This window comes from Ranitomeya variabilis, chromosome 6, assembly GCF_051348905.1.
Source record: "Ranitomeya variabilis isolate aRanVar5 chromosome 6, aRanVar5.hap1, whole genome shotgun sequence".
NCBI classification, from domain to species: domain Eukaryota; kingdom Metazoa; phylum Chordata; class Amphibia; order Anura; family Dendrobatidae; genus Ranitomeya; species Ranitomeya variabilis.
The window spans coordinates 204114488-204139464 of record NC_135237.1 but is presented as its reverse complement, the minus strand read 5'-3'; the positions used below and the strand labels follow the sequence as shown (position 1 = coordinate 204139464).

Below are 24977 nucleotides of genomic sequence, written 5' to 3'. Positions count from 1 at the left end.
CAGATGAGGCACAAAAACAGCAGGTGCTTGAACGGATATCAACTGCTCATTCAAGTGGGCTCTCCTCCATGTCAACTTCAACATCACAACTATTTCAGTCCTCAGAGTTGTCACCCCAATCGCACTTGCTTCCTCACAGCTCCCAAGTCTCCAGATGCCTGTCTGAGCATGGGGTAGCACACATGGTTGAGTCTGTAGAGCTGTTTACGCATACTATAGCCTGGGAATCAGAGGTCTGCTCCAGAGCTTCTGTGAATCCAGACGAGGAAATGATCTGCACTGATGCCCAGAATCTTTGTGAGTCAGGTCCAGGCCCAGATGAAGAAGGTTCTGAGCATAATGTATGCATAATGTTCCCAAACTGTAACTCCTGTTGGTGGAGACAATGAAGAAGACGATGATGAGACTGAGATACCTGATTGGAACGAAAACTTGACTTTTCGGTCGGGGCAGGAAGAGGTTGGCTCTGAGGACGACGGGTGTGAGAACACACAGGATGATGATGACGAGGTTGTAGACCCCACTTACTGTCAACCCCCAGTCCGCCAGTCCATGAGGTCAGCAGAGGAGGTGGAGTAGCATGATAGTGATGAGTCTGACAACGAGGTAACGGTGCGCCTTCCTGGACAGAGACGGAGTACTGGAAGCACGTCAACAACTGCATCCTCAACCCCAATTGTGCCTCAGACCAGAAGTCGTTGTGGCTCTTCAGGTTGCACGGGCTCTAAGCCTTGCATAGCCTGGGCATTTTTTGACGTCGCAAAGGATGACCCAACTCATGTTGTCTGTAAGATTTGTCAACAAAATCTCAGTAGAGGCCACAAAATCACTAGCTTGAGTACTTCATGCATGAACCATCACATGGATATAAGGCATAAATTGCAGTGGGAAGCTCACTGTGCTACAATGCGGCCTAGTGGGCCGGGTCAACCACCGTCTGCCCCATCAAGTGCATCCACGTCCTCTTCATCCTCTATGACTGTGGGGACAGCAGTCCCACATGGTTTTGGAAGCAGACCTTCCACCTCTTTACCCGCAACAGCCAGTGTGATTGGCAGGTCGTCAGGACATTTGCAAGTGGAAACACCAGCTGGTGTTAAGCACTCTCCGACATCGACACCACATTTTGATCAAGGCAACATAACATCTCCGCCTGCACCTTCCTCACAGACCAGCAGTTTGCCGGGGACACCCTACTCAACTCCGTCTATGCACGGCAGCCAGCCCTCAGTCCCTCAGATGTGGAAAAGTAAAAGACCATTTCCTCCTAGCCATGACAAAGCTAAGAGATTGAATTTCTCCATCTGCTAGCTGTTGGCTACAGAAATGCTGCCTTTCTGCCTGGTGGACACAGAGGATTTTTGAGACCTTATGTTCATCGCAGTGCCCCAGTACCAGATGCCCAGTCGCCACTACTTCTCAAAGAAAGCTGTGCCTGCGCTACACCAGCATGTCGCACACAACATCACTGCTTCCTTGAGAAACTCTGTGTGTGACAGGATGCATTTCATAACAGACACTTGGACGAGTAGACATGGACAGGGGCATTACATGTCGGTGACTGGGCACTGGGTAACTACGGCGACATCAGGAGAAGGGGCTGCTGTCCAAGTCTTGCTGTCCCCATGAGTTGCTCGTCGATCCTCTGTATCTAGAAGTTCCTCCACTGCTTCTGCCTCCTCTCGGTCCTCCACCTGCACCCAAAGCCTGTCTGGTAATGCCACCCGCATTGTAACTGCGCAGAAGGAATCCTGCACACCTCCTCACTATGCTGTCACCAGGGCTCAATGGCATCAGGCAGTGTTTACATTGAAATGTCTGGGAAATGTGAGTCACACAGCTGAAGAGTTGTGGTTAGCTCTGGAGACCGAGTTCCATCAATGGTTGTCTCCACTGAACCTGCAGCCAGGGAAGGCCGTGTGCGACAATGCTGCAAACCTGGGTGCGGCCCTTCGCCGGGGCAATGTCACACACGTGCCTTGTATGGCTCACGTTTTGAACCTGGTTGTCCAGCAATTTTTATCCCACTATCCCGGACTAGATGGGCTTCTGCAGAGGGCACGGTCACTGTGTGCTCACTTCTGCCGTTTGCATCCCACAGCTCGACGACTTGCATCTCTACAGAAGTCGTTGGGCCTGCCAGTTCACTGGCTGAAATGCGATGTGCCCACACGGTGGAATTCAACTCTGCACATGTTGCAGCGACTGTGGCAGCACCGACGAGCCCTGGTGCAATACATTATGATGTATAGCCTGGGCCAATGACATCAAGAGGTGGGGCAAATCACGCTGCAGGAGTGGTCTCAGATCAGGGACCTATGCACCCTTCTGCACAGTTTTGAAATAGCAACGAAGATGTTTAGTGCTGACGATGCCTTTATCAGCATGACCATTCCAGTGATTTCCATGCTGGAGCACACCTTACACAGTGTTCAGAGTCAGGTGGTGGAACAAGAGGAGGAGGAGGAGGAACAGGAGGAGTCGTATGCGGAAGGGATCATATCTCCAAGGTCAAGAAGGTTGGCAGCACCAAGACGGCTGGCATTGGAGGCTGGGGGAAGAGGGATTACCGAGGGCGCATGGTAGCAGCCAAACTGTTGAGGAAGGTGCAGGAGGCGAGGAAGAAGTGGAGGACGAACTGGCGCTGGGCATGGAAGACTCATCAGATGAGGGAGACCTTGATCAAATTTCTGTTGTGCGAGGTTGGGGGGAGAGGGCAGACGATGGAAGCATGATTCTCACCTCGCCACCACCAAGACAACAAGGACTTGGTCCTCCTGGATGCGCAAGACACACGAGTGCCTTCTTGCTGCACTACCTGCAACATGACCCTCGGATTGTCAGAATCCGAAGTAATGCCGACTACTGGGTTACCTCACTCTTAGATCCCCGGTACAAAAGCAAATTTGGCGAAATAATTCCTGCCATAGAAAGGGATTCACGCAAGCAGGAGTATCAGCAGAGACTGTTACAGAATCTAACATCTGCTTTTCCACAAAACACCAGAGGTGCACGTAGTCAATCTCTGAGTTCTAACTTGCCATCGAGTCATCATTCAAACCGTAACAGTAACATCGTATCTGGTGGTAACAGCAATTTTTCCAATCATTTCATTATTTTTTTAGACCATCCTTTGCAAGGCCACAGGAGACAAGAAGTCTGACGCACAGCCAACGCCTAGAAAGAATGGTACAAGAGTATCTCCAAGTTAACATCGATGCCATGACTGTGGAACTGGACCCTTGCTCATTTTGGGCTTCCAATCTTGAAAAATGGCCTGAGCTCGCCACTCACGCCTTGGAGATCTTGTTGTGCCCCGCAGCCAGCGTTCTCTCTGAACGTGTGTTCAGCGCTGCTGGTGGTGTGCTGTCAGATAAGCGCATGCGGCTGTCCAGTGACAATGTAGACAGACTAACGTTCATCAAGATGAACAAATCCTGGATCCGCAATGACTTTTCTACCTTTGTCATCTTGGGGAGACTAAAAGCTTGATGATTTTTGAAAATCACCTCACCAACCGTTTTAAAGAACTCTGGCGAAATTGATGCCACTTAAGTGGTGTCTGTGGCCGAATTTTTGGAAAAAATGGAGACTCTTTGATTTAGTCTCCTTGCTGAGTTTTACATGACGTTGCCATCGTCAATTCCAGGTGGGTGGGGTTGTCTGCAGAGTTGTTTACTCATACTATGGCCTGGGATTCAGAGGTCTGCTCCAAAGATTCAGTGTCTGCTAGTCAGCAGAGTAGCCCAGCCACCCACCACCTGTTTACCGAAGTACTATTTTTAACAGCATCTGGCCCAGGAAATCCTTTGGGGCCTAGTAGAATTTGGTGCTACTCAGCAGCGTACTTCACCCATGAAGCAAGCTACACCGCCTGTTTACCTAACTACTATTTTTTAATGGCATTTGGCCAAGGAAATCCTTTTGGGCCTAGTATCAGTTTCTGCTACTCAGCAGAGTACCCCACCCATGAAGCAAGCTACACCGCCTTCTTTCTTTCTCAATCTAACTCCTCGGCTCTGGGGTGTCCACTCTCCCTCCAGCTCTCTCCTTCTCACAGGTGGACTAACGTGTGTTTTCACACTGTGGCAAATCTTTTGGGCCCAGGCATAAGAAGTCATTGAGGTAATGGATAATATGTGCCGCCTTACAAACGTCCATGACGACACATTCGAGGAAGCAACTAAACGCCTCAAATAATGAGCAGGATATGGAGCACCCCATGGGCAAATGGCGATCTATGTAGCAGAAGCAGCCCAATGGGAGGACACTATTCGGAGGCACAGGTAGTAACCGGAACGCCCCCTCAATGTCTGTTTTGGCCATTAGGGTGCCCCTTCCCAACTTCTTGACCCACCTGATTGCCTCGTCAAAGGAGGTACAGTACATAGTACTGTACTTGGTTCCGCGTCGATGTTGTCGTTTACTGACCTGCCCCTTGGATATGACAAATGGTGGATTAGTCTGAATGTATTGGGTTCATTTTTTGGCACAACTCCCAACGGGGTTACCACTACGTCTTCTAAGAAAAGTGTTCTGAATGGACCCACCTCCATTCTACCTAAAGATTTCTTTTTTTTTTTTTGTCAAGACATCTGGGTGTTGGTAGAGTGAGTTTAGATTTTTACTCCAGCCTTTCTTAACTTTAGAAGGGCATGACATGCCTATATCTGTGTCTCCTCCTCGTTTTACTCCTCCACCTCTTTTCTTTTCGCATGACTATGTGTAGTTGTGACTTTTCCATGTTGTGTCTTCTGAGCAGTTTGTTAGCTTTTGGACACCTTTTAAGGTGTTTTCCATGTGTTTGTATGTGTTTGTGTTTGCCTGCCATTGGTTTCAATGGGGTTCGACGGTGTTCGTCGAACAGTTCGGCGAATATCTCCCTGTTCGACGAACCTAACCCGAACACTAGGGAGGTGGCTCATCTCTAGTGGACACACAGCCTTAAATAATTTTTTTTTTCCCCTCCGCAGTAATCAACCCTGCTGTTCAATGCACTTCCATAAAGTCCAATATAGTATAAAAGGGCCAAATATATTTCCCCATACAGTATGTAATGGCCCATAAATTGCCCCATACAGTATATAAAGTCCCCGTATATCGCTCAATATAGTATAAAAGGGCCCAATATATTGCCCCGTATAGTACATAATGGCCCATATATTGCCCCATAGAGAATATAAGGACCCGCATATTTGCCAATATAGTGCCCCGCACAGTATATAATGGCCCATATATTGCCCCATACAGTATATAAAGGCCTCATATATTGCACACTATAGTATAAAATGGCCCCATATATTGCTCCATACAGTATATAATGGTCCATATGTTGCCCCATACAGTATATAGGGACCCCGTATATTGCCCAATATAGTATAAAAGGGCTCCATATATTGCCCAATACAGTATATAAAGGCCCTGTATATTGACCAATATAGTATAAAATGGCCCCATAAATTGCCCCATACCGTATATAATGGCCCCATACAGTGCTCCATATAGTATGTAATGGGCCCATACAGTATGTAATGGCTCCGCATGGTGTGCCATACAGTATGTAATGGCCCCACATGGTGCTCCATAAAAAAAAAAAAATCAAATAATCACCTTTTCTGTTTCCCCGCTGCTCTGGTCTCTTTAGCATCTTCTAACTCTCTGCACTGCTCAGGACAGAGGATGCCCTGAAACATCAGAGTGAGAAAACGCTGCAGAGACCAGAGCAGCGGGGAGCAGGGAGAGGTGAGTATTTGTGTGTGTGTGTGGGGGGGGGGGGGGCAATGCTAGTGCGGACTCCATGCTCCCAACTCACTCACAAGCCACACAGCATGCCAGTGTCCCCAAATGCAAGGGCCTCACCACCCCCACCCCCAGTTGGTCCAAGGTTGGATTTAAAATCCCAGAAAGAGACAAAGTTAAAATTATTAAAAAGTAGGTCATGAAGATTTATTTTCTCACTAAGCTGTATACATGCTCAGCTGTGCAATACCTGCTAGGGCAGTGGGGTATTCTGAACCAGGTCAGACATTCTTAAAGGGGTGGTCACGGTAGCAGTGACCCAGTCCGTGGCCCTGGGCACACAATTAAAAGGGATGAGGGAATATTTGTAGGGGATTGTTCATAACGCTACCTTTGGTATTCGGGTATAGATGGCTGACTCTGCTTAAAGGAGGGACCGCTGGGGCTGATGGTGATGAAGCAAGGATGGTCCTGCTCCCCACTGGTGGAGCATGGCCCCAGGGCTACCAGAATAGTCTGATGGGTTGTGGAAGTTGTGGTGCAGGAGTTATTGGAGGTCACAGGGACTGTAGTTTCTTTACCCTTACTTGTAGGTGCAGTCTGGAGCACAGGTACAGGTGGTATTGGAAATCCGGGCAGCCTAGAGGCAGTTCAGAATTCCCCTAGCCAGGTGGGGTTGGAAACCTCCCTACTGCGCTGTTCTTTAGGTTCTTGATGCCTTAAGCTCTCTTCAAATCCCTCTTTGTTTTTTTAGTGGAACTCTACCCTCATGGCAGGCAGCTTAAGACTTTTCCTGATGTCACTCCCTCGTGGTGATTCGAGGCTCTCTAGTTTGCTGCTGTGCCTTCAGGAGACCTGCAATCTCCTGTTCTCTGGATTCAATTGCGTGGCATACAGTTCCCACACAACCACATACTCCGGTGTCCGGTCTCTTGCGCTCAGTCCTGGGGTGAGCTCAATCGAGGCTCCTATTGCCAGCTTCTCCTCACTTGCTTCCTCTTCATTCACTGTCTGACTAACCAACCCCGCCTCCAGACCAGCACTTATAGCGAAATCCCCCTGAAACTGTGTTTAGTGCTCTCCCTTCTGGTCCGGAGTCAGGAAAGTGTTGCATGCTAGTGTTACCTGTTAAGGGGATCCCTTCTTGCTTCCAGGCATGGCATTACCACTTGTGAGGGAGGCATTGCCACTGTGGCATCTGGACTCCCGAGGTGCCACATTCCCCCTTAGTGAAGTTCAGTACTCCCAGACTGAGGAAACATAACAACATGTTACATAGTTACATAGTTATTGAGGTTGAAGGAAGACTTTAAGTCCATCTAGTTCAACCCATAGCCTAACCTAACATGCCCTAACATGTTGATCCAGAGGAAGGCAAAAAAAACCCATGTGGCAAAGAGTAACTCCACCATGGGGAAAAAAATTCCTTCCCGACTCCACATACGGCAATCAGACTAGTTCCCTGGATCAACGCCTTATCAAGGAATCTAGTGTATATACCCTGTAATATTATACTTTTCCAGAAAGGTATCCAGTCCCCTCTTAAATTTAATTAATGAATCACTCATTACAACATCATACGGCAGAGAGTTCCATAGTCTCACTGCTCTTACAGTAAAGAATCCGCGTCTGTTATTATGCTTAAACCTTCTTTCCTCCAGACGTAGAGGATGCCCCCTTGTCCCTGTCTCAGGTCTATGATTAAAAAGATCATCAGAAAGGTCTTTGTACTGTCCCCTCATATATTTATACATTAAAATAAGATCACCCCTTAGTCTTCGTTTTTCCAAACTAAATAGCCCCAAGTGTAATAACCTATCTTGGTATTGCAGACCCCCCAGTCCTCTAATAACCTTGGTCGCTCTTCTCTGCACCCGCTCTAGTTCAGCTATGTCTTTCTTATACACCGGAGACCAGAACTGTGCACAGTATTCTAAGTGTGGTCGAACTAGTGACTTGTATAGAGGTAAAATTATGTTCTCCTCATGAGCATCTATGCCTCTTTTAATACATCCCATTATTTTATTTGCCTTTGTAGCAGCTGCCTGACACTGGCCACTGAATATGAGTTTGTCATCCACCCATACACCCAGGTCTTTTTCATTGATGGTTTTGCCCAGAGTTTTAGAATTAAGCACATAGTTATACATCTTATTACTTCTACCCAAGTGCATGACCTTACATTTATCCCCATTAAAGCTCATTTGCCATTTATCAGCCCAAGCTTCTAGTTTACATAAATCATCCTGTAATATAAAATTGTCCTCCCCTGTATTGATTACCCTACAGAGTTTAGTGTCATCTGCAAATATTGAAATTCTACTCTGAATGCCCCCTACAAGGTCATTAATAAATATGTTAAAAAGAAGAGGGCCCAATACTGACCCCTGTGGTACCCCACTGCTAACCGCGACCCAGTCCGAGTGTGCTCCATTAATAACCACCCTTTGTTTCCTATCCCTGAGCCAGCTCTCAACCCACTTACACATATTTTCCCCTATCCCCATTACTCTCATTTTATGTATCAACCTTTTGTGTGGCACCGTATCAAAAGCTTTGGAAAAGTCCATATACACTACGTCCATTGGGTTCCCTTGGTCCAGTCCGGAACTTACCTCTTCATAGAAGCTGATCAAATTAGTCTGACATGAGCAGTCCCTAGTAAACCCGTGCTGATACTGGGTCATGAGGTTATTCCTCTTCAGATACTCCAGTATAGCATCCCTTAGAATGCCCTCCAGGATTTTACCCACAGTAGAGGTTAAACTTACTGGCCTATAATTACCGAGTTCAGTTTTTGCCCCTTTTTTGAATATTGGCACCACATTTGCTATACGCCGGTCCTGTGGTACAGACCCTGTTATTATGGACTCTTTAAAGATTAAAAATAATGGTCTATCAATGACTGTACTAAGTTCCTGCAGTACTCGGGGGTGTATCCCATCCGGGCCCGGAGATTTGTCAATTTTAGTGATTTTTAGACGCCGCTGTACTTCCTGCTGGGTTAAGCAGGTGACATTTAATGGGGAATTTTTATCACTAGTCATATTGGCTGCCATGGGATTTTCTTTTGTAAATACTGATGAAAAAAAGTCATTTAGCAGATTGGCTTTTTCCTCATCCTCATCCACCATTTCACCCAGACTATTTTTAAGGGGGCCAACACTGTCATTTTTTAGTTTCTTACTATTTATATAGTTAAAGAATATTTTGGGATTATTTTTACTCTCTCTGGCAATGAGTCTCTCTGTCTCAATCTTTGCTGCCTTGATTTGCTTTTTACAGAATTTATTTAATTTTCTGTATTTATTTAATGCCTCATCACTACCTTCTTCCTTTAATTCTCTAAATGCTTTCTTTTTGTTCCTTATTGCGCCCCTAACAGCTCTATTTAGCCATATTGGTTTCCTCCTATTTCTAGTATGTTTATTCCCATACGGTATATACTGTGCACAGGTCCTATCCAGGATGCTAATAAACGTCTCCCATTTACTTTGTGTATTTTTGTGTCTCAGGATATCGTCCCAGTTAATTGCACCAAGATCCTCTCTCATCCGTTGGAAATTTGCCCTCCTGAAGTTTAGTGTCCTTGTCACCCCCCTACTACCCATCTTATTAAAGGTTACATGAAAACTTATTATTTTATGATCACTATTCCCCAAGTGACCCCCAACCCTTATATTTGATATGTGGTCTGGCCTGTTGGTTAATATTAGGTCTAGCAGTGCCCCCCTCCTTGTTGGGTCCTGAACCAGCTGTGAAAGGTAATTGTCTCTCATAGTTGTCAAAAACCGATTACCTTTGCTGGAACTGCAGGTTTCTGTTCCCCAATCTATTTCAGGGTAGTTGAAGTCCCCCATAATAATGACTTCTCCTTGAGTCGCAGCTTCATCTATTTGCTTTACGAGGATATTCTCCATTGCTTCCATTATTTTTGGAGATTTATAACAAACCCCTATCAGTAATTTATTATTTTTTCCCCCTCCCCTTATCTCCACCCACAGGGACTCCACATTTTCATTAAATTCACCTATATTATCACGCAGGATGGGTTTTAAGGAAGATTTTACATATAGACACACCCCTCCCCCTCGCTTATCTGTACGGTCATTTCTGAACAGGCTATAGCCCTGCAAGTTAACAGCCCAGTCATGGCTCTCATCCAGCCACGTCTCAGATATCCCCACCATGTCATAATTATGCTCCAACAACATTAGTTCTAATTCGTCCATTTTGTTGGCGAGGCTTCTGGCATTAGTATACATGCACTTGATGTTACTCTCTGTACCTCTATTCTTTCTTAAATTATTAACTGTTCTAACCCCACCCCCCATGCCACCGCCACCCCCAACTTCCTTATTTGTGCCCAGCTCTCTATCTGCACTATCTTCCCCTCCTATAAAATGAATACCCTCCCCCCCAATCCCACAAACAGGTTAACAATTAGAACTGTTACAAGATTTCAAAAATGAAAAATTACAAAAACCTCAAAAATGGTAAACCATTGACAATTAAGTTCATGAGGGCAACACTGTTCCATTTGCGTTTCCCTAAGGACTTTTGAGTTTCCTCAGTGGGAACCGCCCCAACCCACCTTTGCTTCATTCTCGGGCGTGGCTATGGGATTCTAGACCTGACGTTTTCTGGCTCTTCGGCCACGCTGATGGTTTATACTTGCGTCAGGTCGAGGAACTATATACAATGAAGGTCCTGACCACACATAGTCCTGTGGCCCACTTGTCCTTTAACAGGTAATTATTAGGCTAGTTTCACATTTGCGTTTAAATCTGCAGTGTTTAAAACGCATCCGCAAGTGGTGGAGAAAACGCATGTAAACGCGTACAAACGCGGTGTTTTTTGGACGCATGCGTTGACGCATGCGGTTAAAAAAACGCCACGTTTGTACGCGTTTACATGCGTTTTTTTCCTGCGTTTGCGTTTTTGGTGCGCATGATGAGAAATTTCACAAGAGAAAAATCAAGATAACCAGACACCGCCAATGGGACTACATAGGGCGTGTATTATGGGATCTCTATATATAGACCCTAGGGCTACTGAAATTTTAACAGTTTGCTACTGTATCCTGTGTCATGATGGATCTTCGCATGGAGAGCTTTTATTTCAACCTGGATTTCAGCTTCAAACTGTTTCTTGCCTGTGCTTTCGCTTGGGAGCAAGACAGAAATTGCCAAAGATGGAGAAGGAGACAATGTAGGCGTTTTTGGAGGCACCCCATTATCGAACTACGTGAGAGCCGTGGAGCCTAACACACGCTCTATGCCAAGCTTAATGCCAACCCGGAGAAATTCCAGGAATACACACGAATGTCGCAAGACTCATTCCTGGATTTGCTGTCTCGTGTCCAAGGGGCCATACGGCGACAGGACACCCAGCTCCGTAAAGCGATTCCACCCGAGGAACGTCTGCTGGTTACATTAAGGTACGTTCCAAATCTAAACCAATTATAGTCCAAATTTACTGTTTTCTGCCATGTATTTTTTGGGTATTTTCCTTTCTTTCTTTAGCGTAACCACACCATAAAAAGAATAGATTGTAATGGTTTTTGTGTTTGTTTTTCTTACAGATTTCTGGCCACCGGAGAGTGTTTATCATCCCTCCACTTCCAATACCGGCTTGGAATATCCACCCTGTCCGGACTAGTTGCGGACACCTGCCGGGCTTTGTGGAATGTACTCCGGGATGAGTTTATACCCCTACCCACCTTGGACATGTGGCTAGAAATTGCGGAGAAATTCTGGAGTGTGTGTGATTTCCCCAACTGTTTAGGAGCTGTGGATGGAAAGCACATTCGCATTACCAAACCAGCCAGAACAGGATCGGAGTACTTCAATTACAAAAAATATTTTTCTGTTGTGCTCATGGCAATAGACGATGCGAACTGTCGCTTCATTGCCGTGGACATTGGAGCTTTTGGCCGTGGCAACGATTCGCAGACTTTCAAGAACTCGGATATGGGCCGCCGTGTGTATGGAAAAAATTTCAATTTTCCCCCGCCACAACCTCTTCCCAACACTCAAGGACCACCGATGCCATTTGTTATGGTTGGGGATGAGGCCTTTCAGATGTGTGAAAACCTACTGAAGCCCTGGGCAAGGACCGGTCTTAAGAATGACAGTACTCGATGATATTTGTAGCCTCTGATCCTTGCTCCTGAACCACTGGGAACACGGCTCTCTTGACTCAGGTCCTTGTTGAAGCGGTCCTTCATCGAACGCCAACGTGTTTTGACTTTGGATACTGTTAAAAAAAAAATTGTGGTCAGAAAAAGGACTTTTGGCCCTGCTCACACAACTGTGTGTGATGAGAGAAACTCCTGAGAGTTTCTTTCATCACACACAGTCGAGTGAGCACGACCAAGGTCTCTGCTGCTTCACACTGCAGTGCAATACTTACCAAATGCAGCTCGGACCCGTGTCAGGGCGTTGTCCCAGCCATCCCACATCGCTTGGGCCACCTCATTCCATAACCGCCGGATCGTGATGTTGTTTGAGTGCAGTGGATCCCGGGTGTCCCACAACGGGACTCGCTCCTGGACCAGGGTGATAAGGAGGTCATTTTCGATTAGGTCATCCTCCCGTTGTGAAACCTAAAAATTAAAGAAAGTAATTAAAGTTTGCTCAATTTACATAGGGGTCATTCAATGACAAGTGGACCAGTGGTCCCCACTCGACCTTCTCCGATTTTGCTGAAAATTTATAAGGATGTACATGTATGTTTGAAAAGAGGTTCTGTAAATTTTTAGGGCCAGATCTCAAATACATTGGGCACTGTTGACCTTTCACTGGAGGTTCCACCAAGCCTGCGGCTTCAGGTAAGAGGATTTTGCAAACTTTGGCACATAGCCATTAGAGTTCTATACTGGCTATGATGCTGAAATTTGGCATACTAGCTCAACTTTTGCTGCTAAACACGATAAAATTATTACCGGCTATGACAAAACAATATTTCGGCCGCAATTTTGTGTCAAAGTAGCTTAAAAAACGCGTTGCATAAAATTTATGCCAAACTTTGCCCATATATAACTCAAGACCAAAAACCAATAGTAACTGGTGCTTTGCCCTGTACACCAAACATCTACATGACTTTGCATTGCTGCAATATCACGGTCAAAGCATATGTATTTGTGGAAATATTCACACCCACATATGATGAAAAACTTAAAAAAAACGAATTTGGAGTCTGGAATTGTTGCTGAATTTGCAACAATCGGTTCAGAGAAGCTGTATTGTCGGCCCATTGCTGTTGCAGCTGGTGCTGGAATTATTGCAATGATTGACTGCTCGGGAATCCAGAATGTATCATTTCTCACAGGCCAGTGAAAAGTTAGGATGCATAAAATTTATTAATGCATCATGCTCGTCGACTGAAATTTCAGAAATATTTCCAATCCACCAGTTCCTATCGTAAATGCAGGCAATGTATTGCCCTGGCTGGAGGTTTGCAATTGGCACAAAAGGCATTTCTGATCTGACAGATCTATCTACATGGGCAATGAAAGATGATGGGTCATTTGACACCCTTGAAATGCAAATCTTTTTGTCATCAATTGGCACAAACTGGTGATTTTCTCTTGTTCCAGCAATCGTATGTCCATCTTTCAACCTTTTTTCTTGAACTACCAGTATTTCGTCAATTTTTTCTTTTGGAACAAAAAAGACTTGATTCCATGCAGTTGCTTGTTACAAAAGTTGAATAAATCCACCGGGGTCAGTATTTGGTTTTCAGTTGGGCGTTGAAGACTGGCACGAGCTGCCAACCTCTTTGCTGTCCCTCCAATCCCATCACAGGGCGACTTCCCATGACTGGTACCAAAAAAATTCCTTTCAGCGCTGATATTGAAATCAGCATTGTGGTGGCACAAATAGAGAAAATTTATGAAATTTTTGTATTGGGCTGCAGATCCATCACTGAAGTAGTGGATATGACGAATCCCATAGATGAGAGTCTTGAGATACTCCACAATTACTGTTAAGAAAGTGAGTGTGGACTGCAACTTCAGGAATGGAGGAAGATCTCTGGGCAACATATTGGTCCTGAATTAATAAATCCAAAACGGAGTCTCCCTCGTCCCTCACACTCCCATATCATACGTATGCAGCACACATATATAAATGTCATGTCTTGAGCAATCACTGATTATGCACAAGCTGATGTTCCGCGCAGCTTCAACATTTAACTCCTTGAAGTAAATTACAAATGGGTGTACTGTAGCTTGACTATTTTCCCAGTGGAAACCTTGAATGGCATCTTGAACAATAAATGAGTAATTTTCAGCAAAGTCCATAAGGATCACAAACTCTCCAGGTCTCAGATTTTCCTTCAAAGATTTCAGATATCAACTTAGATGCTTGGCGATGTAGTGATGGCTACAAAGTTTAGAAATTTTCAAAACCAATTCTTCAGTGAAATCTTCTATAGTCAGTTGTTTGGTATCAAGCGTATCTCGATCAGTGTGAATCCATTGTTTGAACTCAATAATATCTTCAGGGTCACTGTTGACAAACACATTAACTAGAAATTCTTTTAAAACTTCAGGACCCGGGCATTTATCACAACGGCCAAGCATACAGTCCTTGGATTCAATTCCACAGACCATTTTGCATATGAGCTCTTTGTAGTCATCATTGATTGGGCATGCTGCAAGCATTAGTTTGACATTTTGGTGAATGGTACACACACAAACGGAATGTGTTCCAGCAGATCCAACGGTTACACACCACTTTGGCCGAAGCTCACAAAACTTGGAAAATCCAATTTCAGGGCCATTCCGATCGGCAACAAACATTTCCCTCATATTGCTCAGTAATAGTCGCTTTTGAATCTGCTTTTTTTCTCCTGCTATTCGCACTGATACGTAGTCTTTTTTACCAGGGCACATTCGACTGAATTCATCATCCTCAAAAAATGCCTGCACCTATTTCTTCACTTCCTCAGAAACCTTCTTGCCACACTTGATTCTAGGTAAGGCTAAGATCCCATGTTCACATTTAAGCTTTCGAGCTTGTTTGACCATTCGTTCAGAGACACCGAATTCGTCTGATATAGCCTTAATGGACCAACTTTTAGGTGCCAATGTCAAGATTTGGACCTTTTTGGACAGCAATGGGCCGACAATATAGCTTTTCTGAACCGATTATGTTGCAAATTCAGCAACAATTCCAGACCACTTAGACTGAACATTATGGCTTGGGAACCAACAAAAGATACCCAATATTAGGCTTGGGATCCTAGGCAAAGACACCCACCCTCAGGCTTCGGAACCTGCGATAAAGAGACCGCCCGAGGCTCGCCTTGCACGGCTATCGGCCATGGCTCCTAGGCGATGGGGCTGCCAATTCTCGAAAGACAGCATTATTACAATTCTTAATAGGATTATAATACCAATTCGTAGGGAATTGGTTGTGGTATAACCACCATGGACCAACGCAAGGGTTTGAATAGTGCAGTTACCATTCATTGCGTATTAATAAATAACACCATGTTCAGTGGCATTTTTCATTTCTTAAACTGAGAGACTCCAAAAAAACAAACAATGATCCTTGTAGAGAAAAATGTGCTCTTTCTAATGATATCAGAATTAATATATTTTAGGGGAACCCTTTTTGAGAAATTTGACCTAAAAATAGGTAAAATTCGTTTTTTTAAAGTTTTTCATCATATGTGGGTGTGAATATTTCCACAAATACATATGCTTTGACCGTGATATTGCAGCAATGCAAAGTCATGTAGATGTTTGGTGTACAGGGCAAAGCACCAGTTACTATTGGTTTTTGGTCTTGAGTTATATATGGGCAAAGTTTGGCATACATTTTATGCGATGCGTTTTTCAAGCTACTTTGACACAAAATTGCGGCCAAAATATTGTTTTGTCATAGCCGGTAATAATTTTATCGTGTTAAGCAGCAAAAGTTGAGCTAGTATGCCAAATTTCAGCATCATAGCCAGTATAGAACTCTAATGGCTATGTGCCAAAGTTTGCAAAATCCTCTTAGCTGAAGCAGCATGCTTGGTGGAACCTCCAGTGAAAGGTCAACAGTGCCCAATGTATTTGAGATCTGGCCCTAAAAATTTACAGAACCTCTTTTCAAACATACATGTACATCCTTATAAATTTTCTGCAAAATCTGAGAAGGTCGAGTGGGGACGATGTTTAAAACTGGTCCACTTGATGTGGAATTACCCATAAGGAAAAGAAAGAAAAAAGATGCTGAGAAATGGCATGAATAGGAAAGTCAACATACAAAAGGATTCCAGAAGAAAAAAGTAAAGAAATATGAGTGTAAAGAAAGTAAGATTCAAGAATAATACACTGTGGACAGTCAGCCTTGTATACGTACCCGCTGCCGCCTTTCCACCGGACCTTGACTTCGCTGCTTCTGCCCTGTCTCAGCCGCAGTAGAAGAGCTCTAAAAAACAGAAAAAATCAAATTGTCACATGTGTCGATGTGACAGTGAATACTTACCAATCTGACGAGGCAAGTACTCACCTCACTGAGGACATGCTCCACTTCCGACTGTCCTGGCCGAAACTCCTCACCAGATGAAGAATCCGAAGAAGACATTCTGATGCATGTAGAAAGAAATGGCAGAAATTAGGAAATGTAGAGACAGAAAATAGAAAATAAAAGCATTGGCTAGGATATACTCACATTGTTCAGGGTCTTTTCCTCCAAGATGTAGCCTGTCTGTGTCTCGTCTGGTGAGAAGTGACATGCAACTGTCCACACCCTCCCTTTTATCACCTTGATGGTGGGGGGTGGCTTATCAGTGTCTAGACATGTTTTTCTCAATTGAAACGCATGCGTTCAAAAACGCAACCAAACGCATGTGCAAAAAAACACATGCGTTTACATAGACAGCAATGTGTTTTTTGTCGCAATCCTTGCACAATCGACCGCATGCGTTTCCTTGCGGCAAATGGATGCCTCCAGAAATTACTACATGTTGCATTTCCGCGCCAAGCCGCAAACGACGAGACGACGGCAAAACGCGAACCAAAAAAAAGCATGCATTTTTAATGTTAAATATAGGAATACACGACCCATGCGTTTATATGCGGTACAAACGCTGTGGAAACAAACGCAAATGTGAAACCAGCCTTAGTGATGAGCGAGTGTACTTGTTGCTCGGGTGGTCTCTGAGTATTTATAACTGCTCGGAGATTAAGTTTTCATCGCCTCAGCAGCATGATTTACAGCTATTAGCCAGCTTGCTTACATGTGGGGATTACCTAGCAACCAGGCAACCCCCACATGTACTCAGGCTGGGTAGTAGCTGTAAATCATTCAGCTGAGGTGACGAAAACTAAATCTCTGAACACTAACAAATACTCGGAGGTCACCCGAGCAACGAGTACACTCACTCATCACTAGTTATTATGCATGTTTAAAAGTTCATACAGTATTCTCCAGCATCGGACTGGAGCACCTTGGGCCCACCAGAGAAAATCATTCTTGGGGCCCAGTATGTAGCTACATAGAAATAGATACAAGACCACCAATTGTGTGGTAAAACACGCTAATATCAGGGTATAATATAAGGTAGAACATGTCCTAATTATGTAGCAAGGGTTTGGGTAGAATCATAGAGGGGTAGACCCCTTATAGAATATAATGTCGCCCCCTCATAGAATATTATAATAATAATAATAATCTTTATTTATATAGTGCAACATATTCCGCAGCGCTTTACAGTTTAACAGTTTCAAACACAACAGTCATAGGTAACAACGTTAACAATACAATAATAACGCAAAATAAGACGACCCTGCTCGTGAGAGCTTACAATCTACAATGAGGTGGCGGAGATACAAAGCACAGGTGTGTATTTACAATAATGTATTTACAATGATGGTCCAGCCATCAATATAGTGTTGCCCCCCTCATAAAATATAATGCAGTCTCATAGAATATAATGCCTCACCCCACAAAATATAATGCAACCCCCTCAGGTATAACACAGTCCCCACCATAGAATATAATGTAGCACCCTTATATGGTATTATGCAGCCCCCCTCAAATAGTACAATGCAGCCCACCACAAAATATAATGCAGCCCACTGCAGCCCCCCTCAAATAGTATAATGCAGCCCACCACAAAATATAATGCAGCCCCCCATAGAGTATACTGTAGCCCCCTCATAGGTTATAATGCTGCCCCCCTCATATAGTATGATGTAGCCCCCCAGAATATAATGTAGTCCCCTGAGAATGCAGCCCCATTACAGAATATAATGGAGCCCCCCAGAGTACACTGTAGCCCCCTCATATAATATGTAGCCCCCAAAATATAATGTAGTCTACTGAGAGAATAATGCAGCCCCCCATAGAGTATACTGTAGCCCCCTCATATAGTATGATGTAGTCCCCATAATATAATGTAGTCCCCTGATAATAATGCAGTCCCCCCACAGAATATAATGTAGCCCCCTCATTAAGTATAATGCAGCCCCTCTCCACCCCCATAATTCTCCTCATCATCACCTCCATCATTGCCTTCTCCCCACCACCCGTATCATTCTCCCCCACCACCCCCATCACTGCCCATTCCACCACCTCCATCATTGCCTCCCCCACCACTATCATTGCCCATTTCATTGCCTCCCCTCACCATCAATGCCCATCACCACCATCATTGCCCATCACCTCCATCATTGCCTCCCCTCACCCTCATTGCCCATCACCTCCATCATTGCCTCCCTCACCATCATTGCCCCCCTCACCATCATTGCCCATCACCTCCATCATTGCCTCCCCCACCATCATTGCTCATCACTTCCATCATTGCCTCCTCCACCACCATCATTGTCTCCCCCCTCATCCAGGCAGCCTCTTCCTCACTGGCAGCTTTCGGTCTGAGACAGCACTCTGGATGATGTCATCCAGCTGAGCTGTCTCAAACAGGAAGCAGGACGCCTGGAGGTGAGCTGCACTGTCTGTTTTTCTATCAGGTCCGCAATGCTGTCTTAGGCCTCATGACGTTATGTATCCCTTGTGTCCGCTGGGCACAGTTTCACTCAAGAGCCTTGCAGAGGGACGTCCTGTCAGTCTGGAATCATCGCCAGTCCTCCCTCGACAACAAAATATCCTCGTGCCCGGCAGGGAAGAGCTCCCTTCTGTGGTGGATTCAGCCAAGAAATTTAAAAGTGGGGATTTCTTGGGTTTCCTCCCCAAGAATTCTCCTGGTAAAGTGGCCTCCGGACATAAAGTCCAGATCCTCCAATTACAGAGAACTCTTCGCCGTGTGGGAAGCCCTAAGGCTATGTACCCATGCTGCGGATTCTTGTTCGGATTTTTCTGCACCGTTTTTGAAAAATCCACAGGTAAAACGCACTGAGGAGCAGGTGTAAAATGTTGCGGAATCCACACAAAGAATTGATATGCTGCGGAAAATACAACGCAGCGTTTGTGTGGTATTTTCCACACCATGGGCACAGCAGATTTGGTTTTCCATAGGTCTATATGGTACTGTAAACCTGATGGAAAACTGCTGCAGATCCGCAGGCAAATCTGCACCGTGTGTACATTGCTATAGACGAAACCAGTCTTGACTAAGAGGCCAGCGCGTCAAGATGCTTTCGGACAGTGGCATCCTTCCTGCACCACCAGACATTGAATGCTTCAGGATCTGGCAAGGGTGATGTTTTTCTTTTTTTTTTTTCTAGGTGGAGAAGACAGTCCTGCCAATAACAGCGGTCCATCTCGAGGGGTCTCAAAATGTTGTGGCGAACTACCTGAGCAGACGGAAGATCTGGCCCACGGAATGAAAGCTAAACAAGGAGTTGTTCCAGTACTTGACTTCGCTGCGGCAGGCCTCTCATAGATCTGTTCGCTACCAGGAAGAATGCAAAGACAGACAGGTTTTACTTGATGAACCCTTTCGACGATCCAAAAGGCATCGATGCACTGAGTCAGAGTTGGGGACAGTCCCTCTCTTATGCTTTTCCCCCAATAGCACTCATTCCTGCGGTCTTCAGGAAGATACAAGAGGATCAGGCGAGGGTACTTTTGATTGCCCCATATTGACTGAAAAAGAGCTGGTTTACGCTTCTGGGTTTTATGGCAACAGAAGATCCGGTGTTGCTTCCACAGAGGGATGATCTCATCCACCAGGGTCCAGTTTTCCATCAGGATCCAGGAAGACTTCATCTTTCGGCTTGGATCCTGAACGGGACATCTTGAGGGCTTGGGGCTGTCGCACCAGGTCATATGCATGATCCAATCCAGCAGGAAGCCAGTTACTTCTTATATATATATATTATATATATTTTATCTTATATATTTTAAGATGTGGAAGAGGTTCTGTCTGGAAGGTGGCAGATCTGACTTGACTGCAGGGAAACCAGATATCCCAAGCGTCTTAGACTTTCTCCAGGTGGGCTTTAATAAAGGGCTTAGACCCAGTACCGTTAAGGTCCGGATATTGGCCTTAAGCACCTTCTTTGACTACTCCCTGGCCTCTCATCCATGGGTAATAAGGTGTTTTGGGGCAATTCAGCATCTGTGCCCCACAGTCAGTTCCCCCTTGGGATCTTAACTTGATCCTTAGGTCCCTATGTTCGAAGCCTTTCGTCCCAGGGGAAAAGATGTCCATTTCACATCGAACCATGAAAACAGCATTTTTAGTAGCCATTGCCACAGCAAAGCGTATAGGTGAGATTCAGGCCTTGTCCGTTCAGGACCCTTATCTTCGTATTTGGGATGACCATATAACACTAAAATTAGACCCCGCCTTTGTACCAAAAGTAGCTTCCTGCTAAAATTTAAACCAGGAGATTGTTCTACTCTCATTCTGTAAAATCCCCCTCGAATGAGAAGGATGAAAATTAAATCATTTAATGTGCATCCATAGGCAAATGGTTGAACATTTTTGTTCCACATCTGGGCCTTCATCAGAACAAATTACTGGTATGGTAGATAATGTTAATATCCTGCCATTCGCAGGTCCAGTGATGGTTTCAGAATGCCTGGATGCTGTTTTGAGTCCTGTGTGCATCAGCGCAAAGTGGTATGCGACCGAGCGCTCACCCTCCGCGACCCTCGTTGGATCTGCAAACGGCAGGACATTAACATTATCTACCGTACCAGTAATTTGTTCTCATGAAGGTCCGGATGTGGACCGAAAACGTTCAACGATTTGCCTATGGATGCACATTAAATGATTTATTTTTAAGCTACAATACCAATTGAGTGCCTTTTTTATTTTTCTAATTCTGGATATTTGGGACTGGATACCCTACTTGAGAACCTCCCCTCCTTCAGTGTGAGTGCCGTGTTCTACTACCTCAACTTGAATTAGAGGGAGCGGCTTGCACACATTACATGTCAGACAGGCTGTCATCGATTGCATCGAAGCCACTTGCAGCTGGAGACAGGACCATAACTCGTTTGTCTCGACTGGGGGGGTAATAGAGGGAAGAAGGCCTCTAAGGCCACCATTGCTTGGTGGATAACTTCAGTGATTTCCCTTACCTATCACTCACAGGGCATCCCCCCCCCCCCCGAGACCTTGAAAGCCCACTCGACAAGAGCGGTGTCTACTTCCTGGACCGAAATGGTGGAGGCATCAGTAAACCAGATCTGTAGGGCCGCAACCTGGTCCAGGCTGGATATGTTCTGTAGACATTACAAATTAGACATGTTGTCTAGCCAACAAACTGCCTTTGGGAGAATGGTTCTCCAGGCAGTGATCCTGCCCTGAGGAGATACTTTGATATTCTCCATGGTGCGGTCAGGAGGAATGTCCTGGAAAATAGGTATTGCACCTACTGGTAATTATGTTTCCAGGAGTCCATCCTGACAGCACGGGTAGTTCCCTCCCTGAATGTTATGTCATATGTCGTAATATGACACTGTTAAGCAAATGTGTTAAGTTGCATCATCCATGGTGTGGTACTTGTTAAAACACAGAGGGAATGAGGTGGGGAGGGGCCTTTTAACCTCTTGTGTTCTTTTCCTGTCCATGCAAGGAGGAGTAGGAAGTCCTCCATGGTGCTGTCAGGTTGGACTCCTGGAAACCTAATTATCCGTAGGTACCTATTTTTTTTTTTTTTTTTTGTGACCTAATATGTATAGATTTTGGCAGCCAATCAGGGCGCATAGACCATCCACAATATCCACACAAGGGCCCACAAAGTCCACACAAGAGCTTTGTCATTGGTTGCCAAAGTTACACGTTCTGCTCCATGTAAAAAAAAAAAAAAAGTGGACATGTTGTCTTGCTGGCGTCATTTTGTCAGTGTAGCAGCATAGAGAGGCTGCTGAAAGTTGTCATTTAGTTAGATAGGATCCTGCCCTGTGTGAAATTGACTTTCCAGCACCTAACTAGGTTGCTAATAGTGTTGTGCAGACAGGAGCCCATATTTCCTAATCCTTTGAGCTAATGTAAAATCATTTGAGCGAATATTGTTGTGCAGGCAAACTATCTCAAAACCTTAATAATGATTGTTAATTTAATTACAGAAGACTGACAGATCTGGGCCTTGGTTTGTGAAAAAGCTGGTTAAAAGTGGGGAAATGGCGAGATCATGGTGGAAGGGGGAATAGGCTTGGTGTTCGATGTGTACGTGAGTTAGGTGGTAATGTTACTGAAAGCTCTACTGAACAGTCTCCTATCCAAGAGCCACTGACATCTGTTACTGGATGGGCTACTCGACTCCATTTATTTGGCAGCCGCACAGCAGTACGCTTTGTAGATGAGAGCCAGAAACCTCATGTGCTCCAGTGGAAGGCAAGTGCTGCACCAAGTGGCCTCTCCTTCTCTTCCTCCAACTTATCACACACAATACAGTTCTCAGAGGTGGCACCCTAATAACCCCCGCGTCACATCTCTCCAACTGCCCTACTAACTGTGGAGAACCACAGATGGAAGAGTCTGCAGAGCTGTTCACACATTCTATTCCATGGGCATCAGAGGTCTGCTTCAAAGATTCACAGAATCCAGAGAAGGAAAGCATCTGCACAAATGCCAACATTTTTTTCCTCTTAGCTCGGACGCCAAAATCCAGACCCTCATCACCAAACATTAACCCCAGAGAGTGGAGGTGACCCTGATGAGACTGTACTGTGATGTCACGGCAAGAAGAAGGGTAATTATTGGGGTGAGTAGTGGGAGAACAGAGAATGATTGAGATTGTAGATCCCACTTGGAGTGAACCTTTAGGCATGCAGCTGAGTAGCTCAGCAGAGGCGGAAGAGGAGGAGGTTACATTGCCGCTTGCTGCACACACTGAATGATGAAACCACAACAAGCACTGGATTCTCAGCCACAACTCTAGCAGTGGCCAGCAGCGGTTGCAAGTCTGCAGTCACAGGGGTGGCAAGGTTTGCCTAGTATGAGCCTTTTTTGAGACTGCAAAGGATAAGCCAACCAGCATCTGCCAACTTTGCAAAAAAAAATCAGTAGAGACAAAAATTTTAATAATTTGACTACTACATGCGTGAACTGGCATATGCGAGATCAACATGCCTTAGCCTGAGAATCTCACTGCGCTAAAATAGACTAGTGGGCCTTGCCATCCACAAATCATCCCATCAACCACATCTGCTGCATGATCCTACTCTGTCACCATGGCATGTGTTCACACACAGGTTTCCAACCATAGAACCTCCACTTGTTTACCCCCCTACTGTCAGGTTGAGTGAGGGCTCGTCACTGTCCACGGAAGTGGAGGTGCCTGCTGGTTTTTGTTTCACCGACCACAACACATCTTTTTTTAATCCACCATAACATCTCCACCTGCACCTTAGGCTACGTTCACAACGCAAACAAAAACGCAGCAAAACGCATGCAAAACGATTCGTTTTGCGACGCATGCATCCTTTTTTTGTTTGATTTTGGACGCAGCAAAAATGCAACTTGCTGCGTCCTCTGCGCCCGGACGCGTGCGCCGCAGTGACGCATGCATCGCAAAACGCAAGTGCAACGCATGTCCATGGGCCCCCATGTTAAATATAGGGGCGCACGACGCATGCGGCGATGCTGCGGCGCCCGACGCTGCGGCGCCGACCGCAAATGTGAACGTAGACTTACTCAGTCCAACAATTTGTCGTGTTCACCCTACTCCAAACTCTCAGCACAACAAACTGCCCTCGGTCCCAAAGTTGTGGTCACGTAAAAGAATGTTTCCTCCTACACATTCTAAAGCTGAGGTTGAACTCCACCATCTTGAATCTATTGGCCACGAAAATGCTGCCTTTCCACCTCGTGGATACAGACTGTTTCTGAAAGACGATGACCATCGTAGTCCCACAGTACCAGTTGCCCAGTTGCCATTACTTCTCTAAGAAAGCTGTGACTGCGCTACACCAGCATGTCGCAGACAAAATCGCCTGTTCCTTAAAAATAAATAAATAAAAATCTATCTGCCAGTGAGCATTTCATCACTGACACCTGGAAAAGCAGTCCTGGCCAGGGGTGTTACATCTCACTAACTGGGCAGTGGGTGGCTGTGGGGGCAGGCAGAGGAGAGGTTGCTCCACAAGTCTTGGAATCCCCAAGGCTTCTGGGACAAACCTCTGTATATAACGCTTCCTCCACTGCTTCTGCCTGCTCCACCTTCTCTATGGCTTCTACCTGCACCCTGTACCTTAATGAGACAAGCATTCCAACATTTAAATTAATATGCCTTGGAGATGGCAGTCACGCTGCTCAAGAGATGTGGACAGCTATCCAGGCCAAGTTTGATCAATGACTGTCTCCACTAAACCCAGAACTGGGAAGGCCGTGTGTGATAACTGTGCAAACCTGGAGGTGGAGCTACCTGGGGCAGCCTCACACATGGCACGGATCACATCCTCAGCCTGGTGGTACCGCAATTTCTCTGCCACAATACTGGCCTGGATGTGTTGCTGTAGAAAGCACGGCTGCAGTGTGCTCATTTCCAACATTCACACTTGCAGGTCATTGACTTGGATCGCTTCAAAGGTCTTTTGGCCTACAGATTAATCATTTGATATGTGATGTGCCGACACTGTGGAATTCCACTCTGCACATGTTGCAGCGACTACGGCAGCAGCGACGAACTCTGGGGCAGTATGTTCTTTCTGCATAGCCTGGGCCAATGCAGTACAGACATGGCGCAATTCATGCTTGTGGAGTTGACACAGATGAAGGACCTCTGCACCCTCTGCATAGTTTTTAAATGGCTACTAAGATGGTTAGCGCTGAAAATGCAGTCACCAGCATCTCTATTACGGTCATCTACATGCTGGAGCACA

At 45.4% G+C, this 24977-nt stretch overlaps 1 protein-coding gene across 6 annotated transcripts in view; it reads left to right on the top strand.

Moving 5' to 3' along the window:
• Positions 1 to 24977, top strand: part of LOC143782201 (maternal DNA replication licensing factor mcm6) — a 544832-nt gene that overhangs the window by 268586 nt on the left and 251269 nt on the right. For 4 of the 6 annotated variants that reach the window (XM_077269402.1, XM_077269397.1, XM_077269400.1 and 1 more), the window contains one exon: positions 14632 to 14721. The exons of the other annotated variants lie outside the window; for them this stretch is intronic. In XM_077269402.1, the coding sequence (XP_077125517.1) occupies positions 14632 to 14721 (90 nt within the window). The remainder of the gene's footprint in view (positions 1 to 14631; positions 14722 to 24977) is intronic. 6 annotated transcript variants of the gene reach the window in all.